Raw genomic sequence first — 25,075 nt, forward strand, 5'->3', positions numbered from 1 at the left:
GGGCAAGGCAGGGAGGTCAGAAGGAAACTGTGTCCCTTTGACTTTCCAGGGCTCCTGCTGAAGATGGTGGCTGCTGCTTGGTCCTGCTCCTGGCCTCAGCACCCCCAGCATGCTCAGGAGGTGAAACAGCCTCCATCCTGAACAGTCTCTCCTTCTGGGAAGGACCTTTAATAATCAGCATCATTTTTAGGTGCTTTCTTCACCCAGCCTATGTGATCTGAGCATGGCTGTTGGCTTCTCCACAGCACTGTGTGCTCCTGAGTGCCTTTTCTGAGTCTGTGCATTGTTAAGGATATTTACAGAAAAAGAGAGTTGGAGAACTGAGGATGTGAAGAGCTGGAGGAGGAAAAGGAATAAATCTAGAGGGTAGAAAAAAAGCCCATTCACTATCAGTCAATGTGTCTATCACTTTTTTCCTCCCTTTTTTTTCTTCTGTGTTGTAAGGATGAAATACAAATGGCTCAGATAAATGTGGAAAGGAATGCAAATGAAAGCTTCATAGCCAGAGAGATTCAGAACTATTTTTTTTTTCAAAGGAGGCTTAAGAACTGGATGAAATTGTGCATTTCTACTTGAGTGAGCAATTTCCATGCCTGAAGCTTTGGGACAGGTCGTTCTCTCTGCAAGATGGACACAAGGGTTGAACCAGCTGGGAACTGGAGCCACAGAGGGGCATGAGTGTGTGCAATGGTTTGGATATCTTGGCACCATGGTTTTGGGGTTTTCAGGGAAAAAAGCTGCTCTGAGAGGGTCCCCAGTGGACACAAATCATCCTGGACATCTCCACCCACAGCCAATACCACCCTCCACATGGATCTACCTGTGCTGCAATGGGCACTCAGGGCTGCTGTGGAGACATCACCTGGGGTCTGCAAACATTATTGCATGGAAAGCCATGAACTCCTGAGGAGAAACCTGGGTGATTATTCATGCACAGGCTTTCAGACTACTTGAAAGGGCCTATTTAATATTTTTACAGTAATACTATGCACTCTACTGCTCTTACAGTAGAATTACAGGTGTCATTCTGAGGAGGTGTGTGTGGGGGGCAGGTTTTTGGAGAAAAGCCGTTTCGCCAGGGAGGCAAGACAAACAGAGGGGCTGCAGAGAAACCTGGCATCTCCAAGGAGCTCAGAGGATCTCCTGGTTTCAGGTTGCTGTCCTGCCTCCTCACAGAGCCATGAGGGTAAATCAGCAGGGAAATACTCCAACAGTGGGGACAGTGTGGAAGGACTCATTGGATCAAGTGACAAGCAGAGAGAGAAATCCTAAATCCAGAATAGGTAGAGAGGAAAGCAGGTATGAGCTGCCTGTCCCTGGTGACAATGTCTCTGTTGGCCAATTAAAAGCCACTGCAATGAACAGGTCAGGTCCTAATGAGCTGTGGGTGCAAAGCCTGACTGGGCAGCTGGAAGGCGACGTAACCCCAAACCCACATGGTCTTTCAGAAAATGAACCCAAGGCAAAACAGGTCAAGAAGGTCACGGCTCTCTCCTGCAAACCACAGCACAGGCAAGCCCTGAATGCTTTCCCATTTCTCAAAATTGATTTCTCTTTTCCAAATTAAAGTACAAAATGAACATGTGAGACCAAATGCTACCAGAGCAGACTGCAAATGAGGGTAATAGGCCAAGTGTCAGATTTGTTTCTGCTGAGGAGTCATTACTGAGTACAGACTTTATGTAACCTGCTTTGCTCTAAAGCATAATCCAGCCAGCAAATGACTGGCATGATGATGTTTTGCCTGTGGAATGGCTTCTTTCCTGTTATAAATTTCTCTGGACCTTACCCCAAAGGGTAGGGCTACCCACCTGGCTGCAGCCAACATTTGAGGTTGGCTAAAAATCTGATGGATAAGGGAAGCCTGAGGTGCTGGGATAAATAACTCCATGGATTCCGGATGGAGCAAAGGTATAAATTGCTATTCCTCAAATCAAGATTCTCACTGCAGGTTTAGAAGAATCTCTAACCATTTCCCCATGGCAGCTCAAACTCCTGGAGCACAATTCTCAGGCTCTTAACCTCTTAGGAGGGTTGTTTTTCAGGTTTACTTTTCTCAAAACCACAGAGCTTCATGGAGGAATGGCTGAGAATGCTGACCTGGAGCAGGTATCAGCTTCTGATGTCCTGACTTGTGTGCTGCAGGAATCAGGAGCTGACTCTCTGCAGGCACCCAGCAACTCGGGTGCTGTTCAAGGATCTGAGCGTGGCTGTTGGTCACATCCCCCTCTGCTCACAGAGATGTTGCAGCTGCTGTTGCTGGCACTTACTTACATTGGCCTTTGCTATACATTAACCAAAATAACTTCCTTTGTGAAGCACAAAAATTTCAGTGCAAAAATTGCTGCTTTTATCCCTAAGGCAGGCTGCCCAGACACAAGGCTGTCTCAGGTAGGAACCATTCCTGTCCAAACAGCTGTGGAGGCAGATTCCTCACAAAAGGGGAAGTGGTTTAGCAAGATGAAGTAATCACAGTGTCGTGAATGCAACCAGGATTTCCCTGTTAATTACCTCACTGTTAATTAGGGGACCATTTTTTTATTAAAATTAATTCTCATCTTTTAAAAATATATTACTTAAAAATGGGATGTACAGAAGTGTTTATCACCGATACCCTAAGATGCTAATTTCCAAATGTTATGGCTTGTAATCAAGTTTAATTTTCTGACTTACCCTCCAAAGGAGAGACTTTACACCAGTTTTGACATTTAAATTACCTTTGATTTGCAAGTCCAATACTTCCATAAATATTCATAGCCAAGAATTGAGTATTTAGTTGTTAATTTTTTTTAATTTTTAATTCACTACTAAAAACCAGCTCCAGAGAAAGATGAAGGAATGAAATGAAGCACATTTTATCTGAAGCACTGGGAGAATCTGGCTTTGCTACCTAACAGTGAACCGACACATCACGCTTCTGTTTGATGCTGCTGAACAAAATTTGACAGCGAAATCATCCTTTGATCCTTTCCCCTACATCTCCTTGCAAAAAGCTGCTCTAAGGCGGGAGCTGCTGCCCAGCACCGCCTTTGTTTTGGTGTGTGCCATGTCCAGCCCTGCATGGGGACAAGGCAAGGGCAGCCCAAGGCAGAGGCAGATGCTGGCACAGTCCGGTGCCACGTGCTGGGGCTGGCATGGCTGTGCCAGCCCTCTCCTCTCGGGCAGGCAGAACATTCTGGGTTCAGAGCCACATAAACACAACAATTCCCTTGGCCTGAGCGTGGCCCCTGTGAGGAAAAAGCCCAGCTTGGCACAGGAGATGCCTGCTGGAAGAATGCCCGGGGTTGGGGGAATGGAGCCTTTTTGGTGCTGCCTCCCTGTGACCCTTCCCTGCCCAGGGTGACAGCGAGCCAGCCCTGAGCATGCTGGCCACAGCTATCCCAGGTAAAGGCAGCAGGCTCCAGGCTCTGGGAGGATCCCCGTCCCCTCTGGCAGTGACCCCAAGGTGTCCTATTGCTGCTCTTCTCCAGCCCCCACACCCATTCAGGCTTTGACACAATTTCAGTGACCAAGGAGAAAGCCGTGCCGGGGACTGGCAGCTCTCAGGGGTGATGTGCCCAACTCCCTTCCCCTTCCCTGAGCAGAAACCCAGGTGAGAAGCAGAAGAGCTGAGATGCTCCAACCCCTGCCCTTGGTGGGGTGTGTCTCTCTGGTGGCCGATTTCTGTCTCATGATGCTTTAAAGATGCTCCATTTTTTCTCCAGGATATTGTGAGAACGTGGGTCAGTGTGGGATGGGAAGAGGGAAAGGATCATTGAGCAGAGGGCTGAATCTTAGAGCCCAGCTCTGAGGGATAGAGCAGGCAAACACCTGCACACATCACTCACAATAAAGGGCAAATCGGCTTCATAATGAAACATTCTCCTCTTTTCAGTGACTGATGACTTCTTCAAATTTTTTTTTTTTATATATCAGATACCCTTCAAATGTAATTAATTTCTCCAGTCTTTTTTCTTCCTTCAACAATAAGGCAGGGACAGAGAACCAGCACTATCACTATCTATTTCTCAAAATCATTTCTATTTGCAAAAGGCTAATAAAAAATCCAGATACACTGCGACCCTTTCTACCCTTAAACCAAGGAATGTATTTTAAGCATAAACATCTGCTTCTGAGCTGAGCTACTGCCAAGGCTTTAACTAACACAAGATGGAATATGACCTTGCTTTTATGGCACGTTAGATACCCCCAGCTCACCCCCACCCCAGGGACAATAAATATGAACCTCATATGTGCCTCTGCTGGTGCCAGAAGTGTCCCTGGCTTCTTGTGTGGGCATCTTTGCACCACAGTTACACTGAGAGATTGATTTTCTGATACATAACTGAGGTGTCTGCTCCTACCCGAGAACAAAGAAGGACCTGCTTTCCCAGGAACTCACCCAGATCTTTACTTTGTCTGCTTGCTTTCCATTTTAGTTCATTATTTTAATTAAAGGTATTTTTTCTGCCTACAAAATAATGGTTCACAATGGATGGCAGACTCACTTCTAATATTATTTACTTCTTACATTTGAAAAGAAATTGCTTGCAGTAAAGCCCCATTCAGTTGGGATCTGAGTGTGGCCTTAGAAACTCCAAGCTTTGAAAATGTGAGATGGACCATAAAAGATGAGGGATGCCAATTTCAGGTCTGCTTCTGCCCAAAAACCTGAAAAACATAATTTGGATGTTCCCTCCGGTCAGCGCCTAGGACTACACTTAATCCAGGACAACAAAGCCCTTCCAGATTCACTTTCCATTAAGGACCAGACATGAGAAGGATGAGCATCAAACTGGTGAAATGAAGCTATACAGCTCCGAATTATTCAGAAGGACTCCACAATGCTTAGAGAGGACTCGTAAGAAAACCTGGACTTTGTTCTCCCAAATAACTCATGGTGATGTAGAAGGGATGATCCCGTGTCACTCTGGTAGAAAAAAAGACATGAAAATGGCCTGTTACTTCTTGATTTTTGATTCAGTAAAATTTGAGAGTCTTTTAAGTGACAAGTTCTCATAAATAATTCCATCTAATGGAAGATACTTCGGTAATTGCAGTATTTTAATTTCAGCCCTTTAAGTGCAGAGAATTCTCATTAGCACTCAGCATTCAGGTACTGCAATGAATTTTCATGGAGAGAGAATAGCATACACAGCGCTGAAATGGTGGAAGTATGATTAATTTATTCATCATTTTATGGACATAGATATTAAGTGATTCATTAAGCAAAACCATCCGTTCCCTTTTGGGTACAAGAAAGTTTTCATTATTCCTGTTTTTCAGGTAAATAAATGGAGGCAGAAAATTACCAGGTCTGGCCTAAACCTCTTCTTCCCAAGCATTTCCACAGTGACTTTCTCTGTTTTCTAGCAAGGTTTATTTTCAAATGAAGCCTTCAAGTGACCCTGGAGAGTCTGACTTTCCATGCCTCAATCTAACTCCTGTGCAATATTGCCTTGACTAAAGGCAATAGAAACATCCACAGGGGAGCTGAAATGCCAGGCTGGCAGGCTGAGTGCATGAATATTATAAATGAATGAAGCAAAATTTGGATTTCAGGACAAAAGCTTGCCTTTACACCAATGCAGAGAGAATTGGGCCTTGTCATGGTTGTTTCAAGGAATTTGCAGCACCTTGGAGAAGTGACTCCTCTATTGCCATGTGCTGCCAACTTGGAATAATGGAAATTAAAACATCCATGTTCTCAATTATTCCACTGGCACTGGAAGTGCTGAAGGAGGGAGGAGAGACATTAAATGAGAGTGTGCAAGAACAAAAGTGCTGGTTTTACACTGAACTCCAAGCTCTCTCGTGTAGCAATGAGTCACAAAGTCTCAGGCAAGCAGCACTCAGCAAAGGCGGTACTGAGGGCAAAGAAAGAAGAGTCATGGCACATTTCCCTTCTAATTGTCTCCTATCTTTTAATTGGTTTCAAAACTAGATGTTAGCAAGGAGGCAAATGCTGCTTCCTTCACGCCTACTGCAGTTAAATGGTGGGACAGGCAAAGCACTGCAGGTAAAGCTGGTGGGAATCACAGACTCACAGAATGGTTTGGGTTGGAAGGGACCTTAAAGCTCATCTCATTCCACCCCCTGCCATGGGCAGGGACACCTTCCACTATCCCAGGTTGCTCCAAGCCCTGTCCAACCTGGCCTTGAACACTTCAGGGGTGGGGCAGCCCCAGCTTCTCTGGGCACCCTGTGCCAGGGCCTCACCATGTGAGCCATTCCCTCCATTTAGGCTGTATTGAGTTCCCAGCTCAGAGAGGCATCACTGGATTTTGTTTAAGATAGAAATTAAACGTTCCCAAAACTCAACTCCCTGCTGAGCTGCTGTTTACAATCAAGAGGTGAGTGATGGAGACAAAGACAGTGACCAAAGCCAAGTCCCAGCCAGCCCAGAGGAATTGCTGAGCATCACTCTATCACTGCTGCAGATGTTTTCCCCTGGGGATGGTTAACACACATTGCTGCTTCTTGCTCCATTACTTACAGCTCTCGTTCATTTTACGTTCTATTTCCTGGCACTGCTTAATTTGAAAAAAAATGCTACAATGACAGGTCTGTGGCAACTCTGACCACTTCTTCAGGTTCACAGCTCACACAAAGGAGCTGAGAAGTGCAGCTCCCTCCTCACTCAGCCCAAACCTATGGGCATCCAGCTACATCCAGGCCTCTGCAGCTGCAGTTGTTACAAGCAGATAGAGCTGTTGGCTCTGCAAAAAGCCCTTCCAGTGTAATTATAAAGCCATTTTTGCATGAAAAAATGGTTGTTTGTATGAATACATGCATGGACCAGCTTTAATTCTAAAGGCAGAGTTCAAACCTAATTCAAGGGTGTCAAAACTTCACAGGTGAGGACCTCTGTGTTGTTGCAAAGGCATTCAGAAATTCTGCTTTGCTGCACAGCCTTTGGTAAAGCAGAGATCATATGGATGAAAAAGAGGCATTAGTCTGATCTTTAATGATACAGCCAGTCTCACAACCTGAAAACCAAAATAAAAAGCACAAACCAAACATAAAGAGAGAGGGGCACCAGCCACTTGAGTGCTATTTGGATTAACATATTTAGAACCAATTAGAGACCTTATTAAACACTCTTCCTGCAGGGCCTTTCTGGTAAATACCTGACACAGACAAGGAAAAACACTTGATCTTTAGCACTGAAGGAGCAAAAACAAAATAAATTTTTAAAAAAGACACACTGAAGACAGATACTTCAAGCAAAATGAATCAAGAGAGAATGCCAAGAAGATTGTGCCTAACTTCTAGGGGACAACTTAGGTATCAGTTTACTTATTTATTATGCATTAATTAAAATGCTTAAAAGAAGTGGAACCTGGCTCAGGGAGTGATGAAGCCAAATCAGATGTGCTTTGACTCATCACAGTGACACAGTGAAAGCTGTACAAAAATATTACCAGGGAAATCTGTTTGGAGAATTTCAGAGCTCTGTGCATTGAAGGAGTCGTGACATGCTGTTGTAAGGCAATGAAAAGTACAGGGACTGAGGAGATGTGAGAATACAAGTTATAAAAACAACTGAAGAATGGGTTTGTCCTGTAAGGGGTTTCTAATAGATGAAGCAGTTCTAATTGCCATGGAAAAGTGAAAGCAAATCTTGTGGTCCTTGAAGCCTCCTGTACCTGTGTTATGAGCCTTGAATATCTGCTCTAACTTAGGGCTGCTCTAACAGCTTTTGCAGTGTGTTTTTGGACCCCTCCTGCAGAATGAAGCCTCTAAATTGAGGGTAGAACCCTGTGCTTGTACTTCTGGAGGTTTCTGGTCCAAGCTCCAGCAGCTCCCACAGGTCATCCTGTGAAGGCTGAGGCAGAAGGATGAGGAGTTACAAACCTGGAGGTCCAGGACACAGCCATTGCTTAGGAATGCTGCAGTTACAGACAAATAATCTTCTTAAGAGAGTGGTGAATTTGATGCAAAATGGATTTTTGGATGGAAACCAAAAGCTATTTGTCATAATTCAACATACAGAACTGATAAAAAAGGAGGAAATGTTGAACTATTTCAGTGTTTTCAAATAAACACTTGTTTTCTCCCTGGAAACACTAACACATTTCGTTTCAAAATATTAAATAAGAAAATATGTTGAACTTCTGCTTTATTTCAGAACGGTCCTAAGCTAAAAAAGAACTAAGAAAAAGGTGAGTTATAAGCCCAAAATGAAGCAAAGTGATCCACCTCAGCTCAAACTAGAAATTTAATTTTCACACAAGGGCTGTAGGTTAACCCTGAATTAATTGTTTTGTTTAACTCCTCCCCGATAAATTTCTTAATTCATTCTTGGTTTGACCCAAGTACCTTTCTCCTTTGAAAATGAATTATTTCACTATGAAACCACAAATGCCATCATTCTCCCATGTGCTGAAGGAACATCTCCAGTGGAAAGGGAGGAGGAAGGAGAAATAGTGACTGCACCCCATGAGCACTGGAAGCAACGTGCCCTGGGGGATCACCCACCTGCTCTGATCTCATCTGGAACCTGCTCACCCAACATTTCTCTGGGTTCCTGCCATGCCAGAGAAGGTCAAGATTTCTCCCAAAGCGTCAGTGCTTTTGTGAGGCTCAGCATCAGAGGTTGTGACAGCAAGACAACTTTGTTTTCAAGTGTGAACCACCAGTGCCTTCAGAGTATTTGGCTCTCCTACCCCCATAAAAAAGAAAAAAAAAAGCATAGAAATGAAGAACGTTCATCAGGACAGAAACAAAGGAGGAGGAAGCAGTCTGTCCTTTCATTTTGATGGATCTTTCTCTGCAGGAAGCATTGAATATATTCCAATGTTTTCCAGGTATCATTTTGGTTTCAGGTTAGTCATTCTTGACACGGGCATTTCCCAGCTAACAGATTAAGCTTCTCCTACTGGGTGCAAAGTATTTGGATGTTGTCTTGTAAAAGAAGTGATTTTGTCCTCCTCCTTTTGGCCAGAGCAGTGATTACTGCTCGCTAGTTTAGACAGTGAAAGAGTGGGTTATTTTGGAAAGAATAAAACATATATATATATATATCTGGGAACATTTCCATTTCCCTCAAAGCTTGCTTAACTTGTTTTAAGGTTTTATTAAGGGCACAGAATGCTTGACAATAAAATTATTTCTCTGAGCTGGGAGAGGTAAAGTAGATTGTTACACACAGGGAGAGGAGAGCTGACTGCTCTCATAAATAAGTCAATGTGTTACTCCTGCAAGACTGGAAGCGGAATGACAGCTCCTCCAGATGCTGATGCTCTACTTCTCCGTGAGCCTCAGTAAACCGAAGTTTGCTAAAAATACCCTCCAAAAGCACACGTGCTCCAGGGCTGCAGAAACCCTTGGAGCAGGGGAGGTTTCAAATGGCCACATTCCAGCTGAATCCCACCTCCACCCCCAGCTGGGCTGGGTATCACAGCTCTGCTCCCAACTCGTGTGCCCAAACCTCTGCCGAGCATCACTGCCCTGGCTGAGAGGCTTTGTGGCCAGGGAGTGGGGAAGGCTGGTGGAGCCTGAGCTGCTGAGCCTCCCCAGGGTGGTGAGGATGGTGCCTGCTGCATCCTGGCCGCTTTGGGAGCAAATCACGGCCACACCATGTTTTAATGGAGATTATTTCTAGTTGTGTTTCCAAAAGGGATATTTCTGTACATGCCCAGCCTTACTCTCCTCCCTTCCCTCTCTTGATACAATGAAGAGGCAGGTGATAAAACACAGCAAAAATTAAAGGCAAGAGGAGATGGAAGCCCATTAAATTCCAAAGCAGAGCTTTGTTTTGGGATGAACATTCCTTCATTCCTCAAAATGCAACTTGTGAAGACAGTGACTGCTCAGGCAGTGGGCCAAGGGCCTGTCACCTTCCCCTCCTGACACCCAACAGAGGAAATAAATCAATGTCATCAAACCCCTTCTTTTGCAATTTGATGTCTGAGATGCATAAGGAAAAGGAAAGCAGGAGTATGACAGGGTGATTAGTGCTTATCTTTACTCACACAGAGAATAAGTTACCAATCAGCCCCTCTGTCCCTATCTCCTTATTTAAAATGCAAACTAACATGAATGAAACAATAACATTTTAATTAGATGGAAATAGAAAAGCTACAGGAGAATGCCATTGTTGAAGCAGCCTGAGGTTCCTGAGCTGCATGTAATTACTTTGATGGATTGCACTCTAAAGGGAGAGTTAAACAGCACAGTTTCCACAACACTTTTTGCACCATTCCATCTCTTCTCACTTGCAGTGATGGAAGCCAGGGACAACTAGAGTGGGAAATTATTTTCCTTGCAGTGCAGCAAGGACAGCCTTCTGGGAAGCAGACCCAGCCCCCACTCCAACCCTGTCTGTTTTGCTTTAAAAAAAAGAAGAAAAAAAAGCCCCACAGATCCAAACCAAAGGATGCCCAGAAAGCATCAAAAATGGAGGAGAACATGTAAACCATGATGGAAAGTAAGGAAAAACTGGAAGTAAAATAACTCATGAAACTTTTCACAAGTATGAGGATGTACGCTTAAAAGAAAGGCTGCCACAGACCAGCTCTGATGCCAACTTGCACTCTGGTGTGGTCCAGGGATCAGCCTGGCTCCCCCAGACTCAGTGCAGCTTCAGGCCCAAATTTTGGAGAGGCACAGCCCTGACCACACAGTGCACGAGGCTTTTGAGGTGGTGCCTGCTGCCAACACAAAATGTGTCACTGTGAATCATCCACACACCAGTTTCAGACTAAAAAACTGTTCCTTGAATCATGGTGAAAAGCACAAATGTTCTGCTCTGAAACAGAAAATTCACTGACTCCTTCTCGAGCCAAAAATAGGGAAAAGGGTTATGTAATCCATTTACTTTGAAAAATAAGCATTTCAAAGTTATCTAAACAGCACTAATAAACAGGGAAATCTCTGTTTATTTAATCAGTCCATTTTTTGCTGGGCTTGGTGCTGGTGCTCCAGACAAGTTTGTCTCGTTCACCTTAAAACAATTTCAACACAAAACTTCACCCAACAGTTCTGAGAGGCTGGCAGGGCTGCAGCTCCACTTCACATCTACGTTACCGCCCTAACCATGTGCTCCTAAAAACATCCCAGGTTTTGCTGCACACCACGTTGTGAGAGAAGGAGAAGCTGGGAGCATTTTGTGAGTAAGTCTTGGAACAAGCTGTTTTCTTGGGGGTGATCAGTGCTCATTTTATCACTGGTTTGCCCCATTTCCAGCCCAATCAGCCTGGATGGAGGCAGATTCCTGACAAGTTGCAGCTAGAATTATAAATGAAAAAGCCATGATTATTTTCAGCTGAAATCCTTGTCTCCCTGAATAAGTGCTCTACTTCCCTCAGCAGTCTTTGCAATTCACTCTTTGTGACCAGACACAAAAGCCCTGTTTTCTATGAGATCACTTATCTCCAGCAAAGCTTCAATGGAATATCGAATGAAGGCATCAAAACTCTGTCAAAACAACCACTGCCACAGCCTGGAAAGTAATTTTTCAAGGCTTCCTCCTCGATGTTTGCTGGTAATAATTTTCAACAAGTTCATTCCCAGAAAGGGTTGGGGCATTTTCTCCCCATCAGCCTCTTGGGCTGCTGGGCACAGCAGTGTCCAAGGCCAGGTTGGATGGGGTTTGGAGCAACTTGGTCTAGTGGCAGTTGTCCCTGTCCAGAGCAGGGGATTGGAATGAGATGGTGTCTAAGGTCCCTTCCAACTAAAACCATTCTGTGAGTCTATGGTTCACCATTGCTGAAGAGGCCTTTGACTGCCAAACCCATTCCTGGGCAATTCCCAAGCATTGGGATCTCCCAGCTCCGAGGAAGGAAACCAGCTTCCCCCCACCACAACACCACCCCGTCTTTGGGACTGGTGTCTGTTTATAAGTGAAGGCAGCCAGGCAGAAGGACTCTGTCCACCTGAGTGGGTTCCCTGCTGCTGAGATGCTGACCTGAAAGGCCCCAGCCACGGGCTGAGTCTTGGCAGGAGAGCAGCACTGCTCCTGAGGGATGCTGGGTCTGGAGAGGAGGATGTGGTTGGTCCATGCGATGGCTCCATGGAGCACGAGCAGGTTTTCCAGGTGTGCTTGTGCAAAATTTGTAGAAATAGAGGGAAATCTGCTAACTATTAATGTTTTTATAGGATCATCATTGCTTAGCCACTCAGTATGGAAATTTTTCCTAACATCCAAGCTGACCCTCCCCTGGTGCAATTTGAGGCCATTTCCCCATGTCCCATCACCAATTACCTAGCAGCAGAGGCTGATCCTCAAAAGTGTAAGGACCTGAGGTGTGGACCAGCCTCCCAAAGAGGAAAGAAGCCCAATGCTGGAAAGGAATTAATGCTCAGAAGATTTTCGGCTGTGCTTCAATCTTGTCTCAACAGTACCCACAGGTCACAAGTCAAGATAATCTCTACAGCCCGATCGATACACATGGCCTTTTAAGCAAGCTCCTCTCTGCTGCCTTGAGGCTGGCTCTGAGGAAAGGTGTTACTGCAAATCCACATGGAAAACCAGGCATTGCACCCTGACAGACACGGCCCCAGCAAAAGGCTGCAGCCCTGCAAAACTGGAAAAAAAAGGAAAGGCCTTGAAAATCACCTGAACCAACTCCTTCTCCTGAAAAATCACCCGGAATGTGGGGGTTTTTTCCTGAATTTGAAAGCACAGCTCTGATTTAGAGCACCAAGGGAAAGCATTGCCTGTCTCTTCTGAATTCAGTGAGGAGGAAGTCGGTCTGTTTGCAGGCGTGTGGCCGCTGTGCACAGCTCCAGCTGCAGTTGGAGAGCTCCAGTCAATAGCTGCTTTACAGAAAAAACAGTTTTGTTTTGCAGGCACAAAGACCTCTTCTATCCCTACCCAGCAGGAGGTTTATAAAACTGTCATTTCTTGCCCTGTTTCTGCCCTTGCCTCTTTGCTTCTATTTCTTACAGGCTGCCAGTGGGTTTTTTATTGCTTTGGGTGTTTTCTTTTAATTGAAACTGAGTAAATTGCATTTTCCCCTAAATAGTTGACGAGTTTAACCAAGTTTTCCATTATTTCAAGGGGGGAAAAGAACAGCAACCTTTGGAGCAGAAAACAGAAACATTATTGAACTTGGTTTATGGAAGTGCTCAGAGACATAACCTCACAATGAGGGGGGCAGCTCCTGAGGGCCCTTAAAAGCAACTTTTGCCTGGGCAATATTTAAGGGATGAAGTTTAGCACAGCACTACATGATATGAGAAAACATCTAGGGTCTGACCAGAGATTTTCCCTTTCCCAAACACACTCTTTTTAAAGTAATGAAGACACCAGCAAGCTTTATTTCTGGCTGTTCACTATATTTGTAACAGTCTTTCTTGCAATATCTCCACTGATAACAGGAGGAAGAGGGAAGATAAAAGCAATCATGAAAGGGGAAGACCTTCTGTCTCATCTCCCTCTGATAAAACCATTCCCTGCATATCAAATCTCTAGCCCTTTTCAGAGGAACTCAGGCTAGGCAGGGAGGGACTGGGGTTGGAGACTCATTTGCTGGGAAGAGATAGAGCTGGAAAGCAGTAATGCAGCTGGCATCTCATTCTCAAAAATAAATAGCTCCTGCCATGCTTCATCTTCCTTCTCTTTTCCTACAGGACCCCAAATATTAATATCACTGGTGAGCAGGAGGCCTGTTCTTTCTCATAAAGAAGCAGAGCAGCTCCCTCAGGCACAGCTCTATCTTAAAGCCCCATCCCTGTTTTTAACCTGAAACACTTCTCTTCCTTCCAAGCATCTCCTTGAGCTCTCAGCCTGCCCCTCATGCAGTGGGAACCAGCCTACAGAGGGGGAACTGAAAGAGCAGGCTGGCAAGGGATTGCACCAAGCTGAAACCTTGCTGGAACAGAGACCATGGGAAGCAGCAGTGGGACATGACGGGGTCTGGGAGGAGCAGAGAGGGTTTGTGGCTGGGAGCTGAGCCTGGCCACTGGGTGCTGGGAGCCACAGCCTCTCTGTGTTTGCTGTTATTATCCCCTCTCTGCCCTGGCCCCTTGGAAAACCCCTTTCTTTGGGTAATTGTGGTTTTGTCCTCACTGGAAGCACTGCCCTGGGACACACTGTCTGTGGCACCCCCGTATTTTGGCTTGTGATGAACTGAGGGAAAATGCTTCCATAATGGAGCTCAGCTGGAAATTCCCTAAGCTTTTTGCTGCTGCCAAGCAGAGTATTCAGCAGTGACACAAGGTCTAATAGGCTTCTGCTGCTTCCTTTGACTCAGAAAAATGGCTATTGCAGCTGCTAGTGCTCAGTCTTCAAACAAGCTCCCTTTCTTGCTAGATACTAAAGAATAAATGGTATTTCCTTGGCTCCAGGATGTTCTTGGAAAACAACCATCAGACCAGGCAGTGCTTCTGGCCATGCTGCCATTGCACTGACCTCTCTCTAGTTAAAGCTGGGCTGGTTATTCCCTTGTGATACTCCAACGTTGCCCTCAAGCAACAGAGCCCCTGACAGTTTCACCGTGGCTTGAGTCCCTCTTGGGGAAAGGAGGGGAGAGGTTTCCCTTCCCCTTTGCCACAAGAGACAAGCTCCTAGCAAGCAACAAGTGCAGCAGTGACAGAGCCAGAACCTGTACGATGACACAGGGAACAAGGGGCACCACTCTGGTGAGGCAACTAACAGATTTGGCCACATTTTACAGTGTGGTGTTGGTCACATTTCTCCTCCATGAAAGGTGAACAGAGGGAGGGACAGAGAATGACCCAAAACAGACACAAACCCACACAAACCTACTAGGAAATTCCATAATGAGGTGCTGGGCCCATGGCATTACACCTGACAAATTCACCACACAAAGATCCAAAGGAATAAAACAGCTCCACACAATTTCAGGGCATGAGAATATGTTCAGTATCATCTTAAGCTTGGTGAGATTAATTTTCCTGACAGCCTATTTAAAAGAAAAGTGGGTTATGTGATTAAAAGAAATAAACCCCTCTCCAAAGCCCTATTGTGTGACCAGCAAAAACAGCCTTTCTAGGTTCTCACCTACCTGGATATCAGCATTTCCCAGAGGTTTTCATGCCTCCAGCCCTTTTCTTTGGCTGTGGAATCACAAGCAGGCTCTTGGGCACTGATTTTTGCAAAACAGCAGGCTTAGATATAGATTTCTGGATTCAAATATTGCCAGTGCTTGCCTACAAAGCACAGGGCACAAATCAACAGTGAACAAACCAGAGTAACAGAAAAGCCGGGCTGTTAATCTTCATAATGTGCCTCTCAGAGGGGATTTCACTTGAATGTTATTTGCATTAAATATGATACTGAGTGGTGGATATGCCGTAATAAATAAATTAAAGGCCATATTTAAGTCAAACACTGTCCCCCTGTTGACTGCAGACCCAAGTGTGAGAGCTGCTAACAGTGAACTGTGCAGCTCTGCTCATCTGCATGACTCGCTGAAGGGAAAAGCACTGGCAAGTTCCATCATTGGTGCCCTGAGAAACTCATTTTGGGGGAAAATTAACCTGTTTAGTGAGGTTTATGGTCTCAGCCCAAGCTCTATGACTGCTGGAAGTATTGTGGACACTTTTGCTTCCCTCTCCCCCTCTCCACACTCTACTTATTGATTTTCTCCACCAAGGCTGAGCAGGCAGGAGGCTGTGCTGGAGCCTCCCCTTAGCCTGCTGAGGAGGGGAGCAAAGAAAATTCAATTAGACTTTCAAGGGAGAAAAAAAGGACTTATCCCAAAAGAGAAGCGAACTTCTTGGTTACTTTATTGCTGCTTTTCTTCAGCGTTTTTCTCTGCTGCAGCTCCTCTCGGCCTCGTGGAGCCTCAGGTATTACAGGGTTTGTTTCCTGGCATGGCTTGACCTCCAGCCTGGGTTCAGAGTGCCAGGCTGGCCATGAGCCCTGCTCCTCTGGACTGCTGCACTCTGAGATACTTTCTGACCAAATTCCTGCCTTTTTTTTTTTTTTTTTTTTTTCCTTTCAAGGGATTTTCCATCCTGGATTGGCCAGGAAACACGTGCAAGTTGTGAGGGAGACAAGCCTGAGGTAGAGTTTGCTCCTTGGGCTAGTAAATGCAGTTTATTAAGTGTTTGGGGCATACACAGCTCCCCATCATTGTACCTTGAGGTCAAATAATCTCTTTACTAGTCTAAACCTATCCTTCTCCTTCTGCCTACAGTGCTTTATCAAACTTGACACACTTGGATTTAAGGAACAAGCGTGACAGTGTCACAAGCCCGTGACTGACAGCAAGAAAAAATGAAACATGGGAAACTCAAAGGATTGAGTTTCTTTTTTATATTAAAATGTATAAACTACGCCTGTGGGGATAAAATGTAAGATCTTTGCAGGAGGAATCAATGGTGGTGCGAGCAATGAGTTAAACTTTCCCAGCAGCTGTGTGAGCTGCATTTTTATAAGATGGTTTTGAAAAAATCATTGAATAGGAGGGGAAAGTGGGTTAATTTCTTATTGAACATACTCAAATAGTTATGGACTTATTAAACAAATTCTCCAAGGGAACAAGGTGGTATGACAGTCCTACCACATATTAAGACCACATTTGCTTGGTTCAGCAGTGCAGACATCCTTTGTTCTTGATAAAGTTAAAATTAATAGCATGTGGCATTGCAATGACTATATTAATTAGCTCCTTGGAGTCCTGATCAAAAATAGGGGTCTGCTGAGCCAAATGTCATCCTGCATCAAAGTGCTTGTGGCAGATCTGCAGCAGGTCTCTGCTCCCAGGTGTGGGTGATGCTGGCAAGGTGAGGAACACCTTTTTTCAAGGTTAAAGGAGGAAGAAAATGAGATAGTTAAGGGATGGGATTGCTCCTACTCTGGCTGCTGACACCTCACAAAGCCCTGAGGGCAGAGCCAAGGCAGCAGGGATCACCATCAGGCTGAGCCTGGCAGGAGGGGACCGGCAGCAGGGCTGAGCTGCCCAAGAGGAGAGGGCAGCAGGGACATCCATAGATGAACCTGATACAGGACAGCGAGGGGCTGCTCCCCTGCAGGCGACAGCACAGCCACGAGCAATGCTCAACCCAGGGCACAGCCTCTGGCACCGCTGCCCCTCCAGTGCCTCCCTGGTTTACTGATACTGAACATGCTTTCTGCTCTGTCCGTGACTCTCCAGTTCAGAGGTACTCCCAGATTTTTCATGAGCATTTTGCATAAAATAGATGCTTCTTCTCCCTTTTCAAATGCTAGGCTTTATGAAAGTTTACGATTTTTCCTTGTTATTTTTTTTCCATTTCTACTGGGAAAATCTCATCTCTTTGATGTCTGTCTTCAGCTGACAATTGCCCCTAGCCCATGAGAACTCAAAAGCTTCAAAGAAACCTCAATGAACTTCTCCTCAAAATAAAAAGTTCAGCTAAAAAGACCTTATCCATTCTGTCATGCTTTTTTTCCTGGGAGAGGAAAGGCCCCCATGGAGCTGTGCCCAGCAGTGCACTCTGCACTGAGAATTACTGAAGTGAAAAAGCCACAGGAGATGAGGAGCAAATCTCACATGCTGAAACCACCTGCAGGTGAGCAGCTCCTCCAGCCCACCAGATGCATCCTCTCCAAAGGCCAAGGATGAGAGTCACACAGTACAGCCCTGTGCCACAGCATCCTATGTCCCAGCAGGAGCAGGGGTGAAGATGAGTTTCTGGTACCCCAGGGAGAGAGGAGGATGATGGATCTCCACAGACAAGGCACTTGAGTAATGGGATACAAATTTGTCTCACTAATATTTTCTTCCCATACACGGAAAACTTAAGTGAATGCAGGAATATACTGGGAATGAACCATCAGCTCAGAAATTTGCTCCCCAGTCAGGGTTAGTACTCCACCACCACCACCTTTTCTATACCCAAGCGCTTGTTTTCTGAATAACTCATTAGCTCAACTGATTCATCATCATTGTATGTTTGGGTTTTTTTAAAAACCCACACCTAAGAGATTTTGCAATTGGATAGAAGAAATGGTATCCATGGAAGGCAAGACCTGGGGGAGATGTTACTGGAGCACGATGAGTGAGCTGGGCATTGGAGGCATCTCCAGCTTCACAGGTGAGAGTGGCTTGTACCAGAGGGCAAAGAGCAATCAGAGAGACTGGGAAAGTAATAACCCAGATTTGTCTGCTTAATGTGAGGGAAAGGAGAGGTGTCAGCACTGGGACTGATGGGTTTGGCATTTAATGTTCTCTGCTTTAGGGCTCACCCTTCCCACCTCACCAGCCCAGGACCCCTCAGACACCTTTGCTCATCCACCGTCCTGTGACCCTCAGCGAGGGGCAATTTCACAGCAGGGAAAAGGCAGTGGGGACACCATGGGAGCCCAAATTCCCCCCTGTCCCCCACCTGGGTACCCCTGTGTCCCACACGGGGATGCTGCCCATCCTGCCTGCCTCGGGCAGGACACAGAAGCGTTTCTAAACGTCAGGAAGCAAAAGTGCCATCTGTGAGTCTCGAGCAGATGCTGCACAGAGACGAGAGTGAAAGTCTTTAAGGGAAAGGAGGGGGAAAGCAGAGAGATGACAATTAAATAGCTGTTTTAAATGATCTGAAAGATTAAAGACAGATGAAGGTTTTTGGATTTTTTTTTCCTCTGGGAAAAGCAACTACGAGATTACCTTCATTTCTTCTGCCTTCACAAACTGTTGGTAAGAGGAAAACCTAAGAGCTAAATCAGTCGGCCACATTTCCTCGTTTTTTATTATCTCTCCAGCTGACATCTCGGGAAGGGGGAGGGAAAAAGAAATCAAGTGAATTAAAACCAATTGGGGGGGAAAAAAGAGAAGAAATTATGTAAGAACTGGCAAAACACAGCAGGCTCAAGTGGTTATGTAAAGCAATGAACACAAGAGCTTATTTAAATTAGATCTAGCTGCGAGACAGAGCAGAGTGTAAACGGGCTGGGATTAGGCAGGCTGGGCTGTCGTGCATATGCTGAGTTAAAGCCCTGGGTTCCCTGAAGAGCCGATGAAAAAAAGGCAGCTTTAGGGATGCTCCCACCACAACAGATGGGCATCGCTGCTGGGGCGGGGGTCCCTCTCCATCGCTGTGGGGATGGATCCAGACACATTTACACACCAATATCTTCATTTCCTTGTCTACCTGAGGGTGTGGCAGCATTGTGACCTGATGGGACACAATCCTGCCACAAAGGTGCTATTTGTGGTGCCATCAGAGGGGTGAGTGACACTCATGACTTCTCTGGGGTAGTGAGTGATTTAGAACAGCACCGTTATTAAAAGCTACAGTAGAAGTTCAGCTGTGACTTAAGGAAAAGAAATCAACTTCAATTCTTCTAGTCAATACTGTGTTTATTCTAGTATAAACACAGGATTCCTGAACCATTGACTAATCCTGGATAGGATTTGCCAGCAAACCTGGAGAGAATTCAGCCGCTTGGTTTTATGGCTTGCTATTTTCACGTAATACAGAGAAATGCTTCTCATGTTTATTTACTTGGCACCACAGATCTGATGGTGAGCAGGGCCCTGCCTTCCACAGCACCAGAGCACTGAGCACATTCCACCATCCTGCCAAGGTGCTCCTCACCAGAGGAAAGTGTAAGGGCATGTTTGCAACATCATACGTGGAATTTATAGCTCTGTGAACCTCTCAGACTGACAGGAATTAAATAGATGACCCTTGGAAGAGTGTGTAGAGAGCATGATAATGGATGTCAAGACTCCTGGTCCTCACTTTCCATCCCCTTCACACCTGAAGCTCTTTGGCAGGTGCCTTCAAAGGCATCGCATGAAGAAATGTAGGCAGAAATAAAGCTGAGGAGCCCCTTGGGCAAGCAGTTGTTTCATGTGCAGAGTTATTTACTCTACAAATCATCCAAACTGTGAGCAGGCTTCATAAAACATGATAAACAAGGGCTCTGCAGGGATGGGTGAGCTGCAGCCATGCAGGGTGGGCTGAGGCAGAGCAGATCCACAGCATCCTTCAGAAGTGTGAGGAGGTCCAGAGGAGTTCCCCAAGTGCTGCCCTAACAAATGAGCAACTTGGAGCTGCTGGAGCTGTGGCAGTTTATGGAGGAGCAGGGCCTGCTGCCATGTGTTTTAATAAATGGGATCACACCAGCTGTCCGTGCAACTAAAACATTAGCATGTGTCAGACACTCTACCCAGGCACTTGCTGTAGCTTAGGGGACATTTTGCAGCAGAGCCATCCAAGCACAGGCTGTGCCATGCCAGTGCAAAAACATCTTCCCCCTGTGAATTTTGGGGTGCCAGGGGCTGCCCACACCCAGTTCCCCTTGCACGTGTGTCCAGGCTCAGATAAAATCCTGGGATTTTAGGTTGAGGAGCTGCTGACTCCATGTGTAGGGACTGACGGTACACCAGGATTCCAGGTATTTCTTTCAGCTTCTCCTCTTTCCCCAGGTTCTGCTGTGAACCTCTCCACAAAACGGGTATGAAGGTAAAAAAGTAATAAGCAGGAAAATCAATTTGCACAGCATCTGACCAGTAAAATTCAGAGCTTTTTTGAAAACCAGGGCTGAGAGTGTGCAGTGTTAATGGCACACGGGGCTGCACATGGTAGATCAGGACTTTCGGTGGGATCCTGTTTTGGGGAAGCTGGTCCCAGAGCCAACCCCACAGGCACAGACCCACAAGTGAACAGGGGAAACCTCTCATCCTGCCTCAGAACTCTTGTATCTATTGCTGCCACAACAAGGAGCTTTAAAACCTCCTCCAGCTGAAGCGCCATGAAAACATGAATTTACTTGTATGGCTTTAAGAGGTGTTTAATCTATGTGGGAAAAGGTCCTAAAATTGGCTACAGTGCTTTTCAGAGGATGTCTGCCAGCTACGAGTTTACTAAATAATGTGGCTGTAATGGACTTACTCCTGTTACCAGATCCCAGTGGATGCCAAAATCCGAACCAGACGTCCCTGACTGACAGAAGCAACATGAAAACTTGGCAATGGAGAATACATAATAAACCAGATCCACAGGCTGATTTAAGCAGCTGCAAAGACAGTGATGAGCACAGCTGGGAAATAGTTCTAAGAATTCCATATCAGAGACCACACAGGGCTTATGCCTCGATGACAAGAGGTGAGATGTGCCCGGCGTACGGCTCGTGAGGACACGCAGTGTCACCCTGCAGAACATTTCACTCACTGCTCTTCCTGATTATGTGCTGCCCTGAACAATTTGTAATTGCTAGAAGAATATCAGTAATTACCTCTTACAGTTGATGTGGAGCTCAAGTGGTGAGAGTTAAAATGTGCAAGAACCAAATATCCTGAGTGTTGTTTGAATAATTACTTTTTTATTATTATTACGAGGAAACCTGGTTGTTCACATTCAGTCTAATTTCACTCAGAAATGTCCATTCAAACTTGACTATTCAAAGCAAACACTGAGGAATTTTTTCAAAATCGGAGATATTAAATTACTACAATCAAATAGGCCCTTCCAACTCAGAATATTCTGTGATTCTGTGAAATATTTGTTCCCAGAAGTTTGTTCCAGAGGAACATTCTCCTGTAATGATCCCAGCAAAACCATGGCTCACACTGGGCTCTGAGGATATAAATGGTTACAGTTGCCCTGTTCTGGGACAGGCTTTCAATCAGTCAACAAATAAAACCACTTGGAGAACTAATGGCTTCCAAAAAAAAAAAATGCCAGTTTGCTTTAGACAGTTTGCCAAACAGGAATAGGAGCAAAATATGTTGAGTGATTTATTACAAGTGTTTTGCCAGCTCGAGCAAGTTCATCATTGCTCTCCTTAATTTAAAGACAGAAAATGAACGCAATGAGTTGCAGAGATGCTCTGAAGCAGCTTGAACGCACCACGAAAGACCAGGGCTCCAGATTGCCACCCAGCAAGACCTCTGCACGTCACACTCCACATCAGCACTGCCCTTTCTCTCCCGGATCTTCCATCATTTGTCTTTTTTTAAACCTCTGCACAGCTTACGACGTGAGAGCGCCGGCTCACACGCTGTGCGATGGTTTCCATTAACGCACTTCAAACCTGACTCGCAGCTGCTTTGCTTATTCACTCCAGAGCCTTCCCCGGTCCAGGGCCCTGCCTCACATCGTGTGATGCTTCCCTGTGCTCAGAGGAATGGAGTAAAACCATGAAACAACCTTCCTGTCCTGGCAAAGCCACTTTTGCAGCCAGATCCCCCGAAAAGGAACAGATTGACATGGTTTGGGGTTTGGTTCTTCCTTCTTCCCCAACAGCTGCCTCTTTCTTTTAACTTTAAAATTAATCCACTAGTTAATTAAATATAAATACATGAGGAAAAGCCCACAGGTGAACTTCACACACACTTAATACATTCATGTCTGCCTTCTCCTGACTTGGCTAATGGGATAAGGTATAGCCTGAATAATTCCAAGACTGTAAGGTACACTGAGAACTGTTTAAAGTTCAATCTCCAAAGATATGGATAGGAAATAATCCTCTGGTTTTAGCCCTACCATGGTAACAATGAGCATCGGTTTAATCCGAGGAGGAAGATGAGTGGAAATAATGCATTTCAGTCACATAGTTCTCAAATCAGATGGCTCACGTCTCCTCAGAGAGTAGAGAATTTGGGTTAAGTACACTGGGCGGCTGCTGACAAAACCTTCCAGGCATCTACAGGAGAAATGCAGCCCTCACCACCTCAGATGAAAGTTGGGGATCATAACAAAATGCAGAGGGAATCCAGGGCTTCTATCAGGGCTTGATTTTGGTTTACTGAAACAGTACAGAGGGGAAACCGGGAGAGTTATGTCTAAACATTTACAGGCTCTGGTCTTAAATCTAAATGCACAAACCCTCACCTGCTTTTAGTGGGAGGGAATGGTTCTGATTCATTTCCATTTAAGTTCCCTCCCTTTAAGTGTGGGAACATCCCAGGGACTCCAGTACACATGCAGCTTTAAATTCCAACTGCCCACTGATTAACCCCACCTGAAATTCATGTTCCAAATAAAAAATTGAGCAGCTATCACATGCAAGCCTGGCAGCCAAGGGACTGTGGAGATTGGTGTCTTGATCTCTTCTGTCCCTCCTTCCGTGTCTCTTACATTTTTCAAGCCCGATGCTCCAGTAAACAAATGCCTCAACCCACCAGAGCACTGGAGCACGGCAAGTGTTGATGCTGAAATTCGTTCCACGCATGGGCGTGTTGGATTTAGCACTGAGTGGAGAGCAGCGAAGCTGTGCTGAAGTCAGGAGGGGCTGCTGATTAAACCAGCTATGGATTTCCCCAAAACAGCAAAAATAGCAGCCTCTGGCTTCCACGATGCAGCTCCTTTTCACATGCCTGTGCTACACCCTGTGTCCAAAACTTTCTGAAATTAGGAGCTGTCACTACACTGAAGAAAAGGGCTCTGGATCAACACAAGGAACTGGAAGAGGGGGAGAGATGGTTTTATTTCCCTTGAACTTGGTGGCCGCTTTCCAGCAGAAAGGAAGGAGATGCAGAAAATGCAGAGAAAGGGTGGAGATTTGGGGGTTTCTGGCGATGAACTGCCGCCTTTGGGCGGGACCCAAGAGTCCCCAGCGCGACACGGCAGAGCGGGGCCGGCTGTCCCGGGCTCTGAGGCACCAGGAGCTCCGGACCGGGACGAGGGAAGCTCCGGGCACGGGAAGGAGCTCCACGGAGAGTTGTACCGGCCCGAGGCCGGATTAACCACCGAGCAGGATTTACCCCGGTGCTCTCTGCTGAGCGTGGTGGGGCAGGAGAGGGTGCGGGGAGGGGCGAAGCAAGCGGAGCCGAGACCCCCACAAATCCCTCCTGAGCGCACCGCGGGCCGGTGCGTCCCGTCAGGGCTGCCCGGGACATCCCCTTCCCGAGCCGGTTCCTGCTCCAGCCTCCCACTCCTGCCCCCCCGGCTCCGCAAAGTTTGGCCGGCCGGGGGAGGAGGCGGCTGCCCGGCCCCGGTCCCCGGCCCCCGGCCCCTCACCTGGATGACCGTCTTCAGCGTGGAGGTGTCCACGATGGCGGTGCAGATGAGGGAGTCGGGATCCTGGTCCTTGCCGTAGATCTGCCCCATGGTGAAGATCATGGGGATGGCGAGCAGGAAGGAGGCGATCCAGATGCAGCTGATGAACTTCTTGGTGCGGCTGCGGGACATGATGCTCTTGGCTTTGAAGGGGTGGCAGATGGCCATGTAGCGCTCCACGCTGAGGCTGGCGATGTTGAGTGCCGTGGCATAGGTGCAGGCGTCCCGGAGGAAGTAGTAGCCCTTGCAAACGGCTCCCCCGAAAGCCCAGGGGTGATGGACCCAGATGAAGTTGTAGAGCTCGATGGGCATGCAGAGGAGGAAGATGAGGAGGTCGGAGAAGGCGAGGCTGGCCAGGTGGTAGTGCACGGTGCTCTGCAGGTTCTGCAGCGACTTCTTCCGCACCAGCGTGTACGCCGTGATGGAGTTGCCCACGGTGCCCACCAAGAAAAGAGCCAAGTACACGACTGTCACCATCACTTTGGAGTAGATATCGGTGTTGACGTCCAGGTCCTCCTCGTCGGGCACTTTGGGGAGCAGGTCGGAGCGGTTGGACGCGTTGGCATAGCCGCTGGGGTGCGGGTGCAGCTGCCCGGCGGGCACGGCCGGGGCCGTGGCGTTCGGGTGCATCCCCGGCGCCGGGCAGCACCGCCCGGGCCCGCCGCTGCCCCCGGCGGGGAACTTGGCTCGTTTTAATGCGGCGGGAGGAGCCGGCGGTCCCGGGGCTGCCGCGCGTGTGCGACTGCGAGACGCGCCCCCCGCTCGGTGCGAGCGCCCGCGGCCCCGGCTCCCTCCTCCTGCGGCTCCGCCGCGCACAGATGTGCCCCGGCAGCGCGGAGCCGCCCCGCACACGCACACACGGACCGGGACACGCACACACCGCACACACGCACCGCTACAGGCGCACACACACCCCGCACACACGCTCCGCACAGCCGCGCCCTCCCCGCCGGTCACGGCAGACCTACCCCGGCCCCACTGCCGAGAGGGGTTTTGCAGCCCCAGCGCGGTCCCCAAAGTGCGGACCCGTGTTGGGAGAGAGGGAGGGAGCAGGTCCCGGGCTGGGCTGCAGAGCCACTCCCCGCTGGGACTTCCCCCACACTTTCTCCATCCCTAAGTCAGACACGGGCACGGCTGGAAGTTGAGGGCTGGTAAGGGGCTGCTCGTGGGTCCGAGCCCCCTCCTTCATCCCCCACAG

General features: G+C 47.0%; 1 protein-coding gene across 1 annotated transcript in view; it reads right to left on the bottom strand.

The window, feature by feature from the left end:
- Positions 1–24,862, bottom strand: part of NTSR1 (neurotensin receptor 1) — a 54,701-nt gene extending 29,839 nt beyond the window's left edge. Inside the window, exon 1 of the mRNA XM_032127116.1 lies at positions 23,839–24,862. Within this exon, the coding sequence (XP_031983007.1) occupies positions 23,839–24,507 (669 nt within the window). The 5' untranslated portion in view covers positions 24,508–24,862. The remainder of the gene's footprint in view (positions 1–23,838) is intronic.
- Positions 24,863–25,075: the final 213 nt, after the last annotated feature.

Source organism: Corvus moneduloides, chromosome 17 (assembly GCF_009650955.1).
Source record: "Corvus moneduloides isolate bCorMon1 chromosome 17, bCorMon1.pri, whole genome shotgun sequence".
Lineage (NCBI taxonomy): Eukaryota > Metazoa > Chordata > Aves > Passeriformes > Corvidae > Corvus > Corvus moneduloides.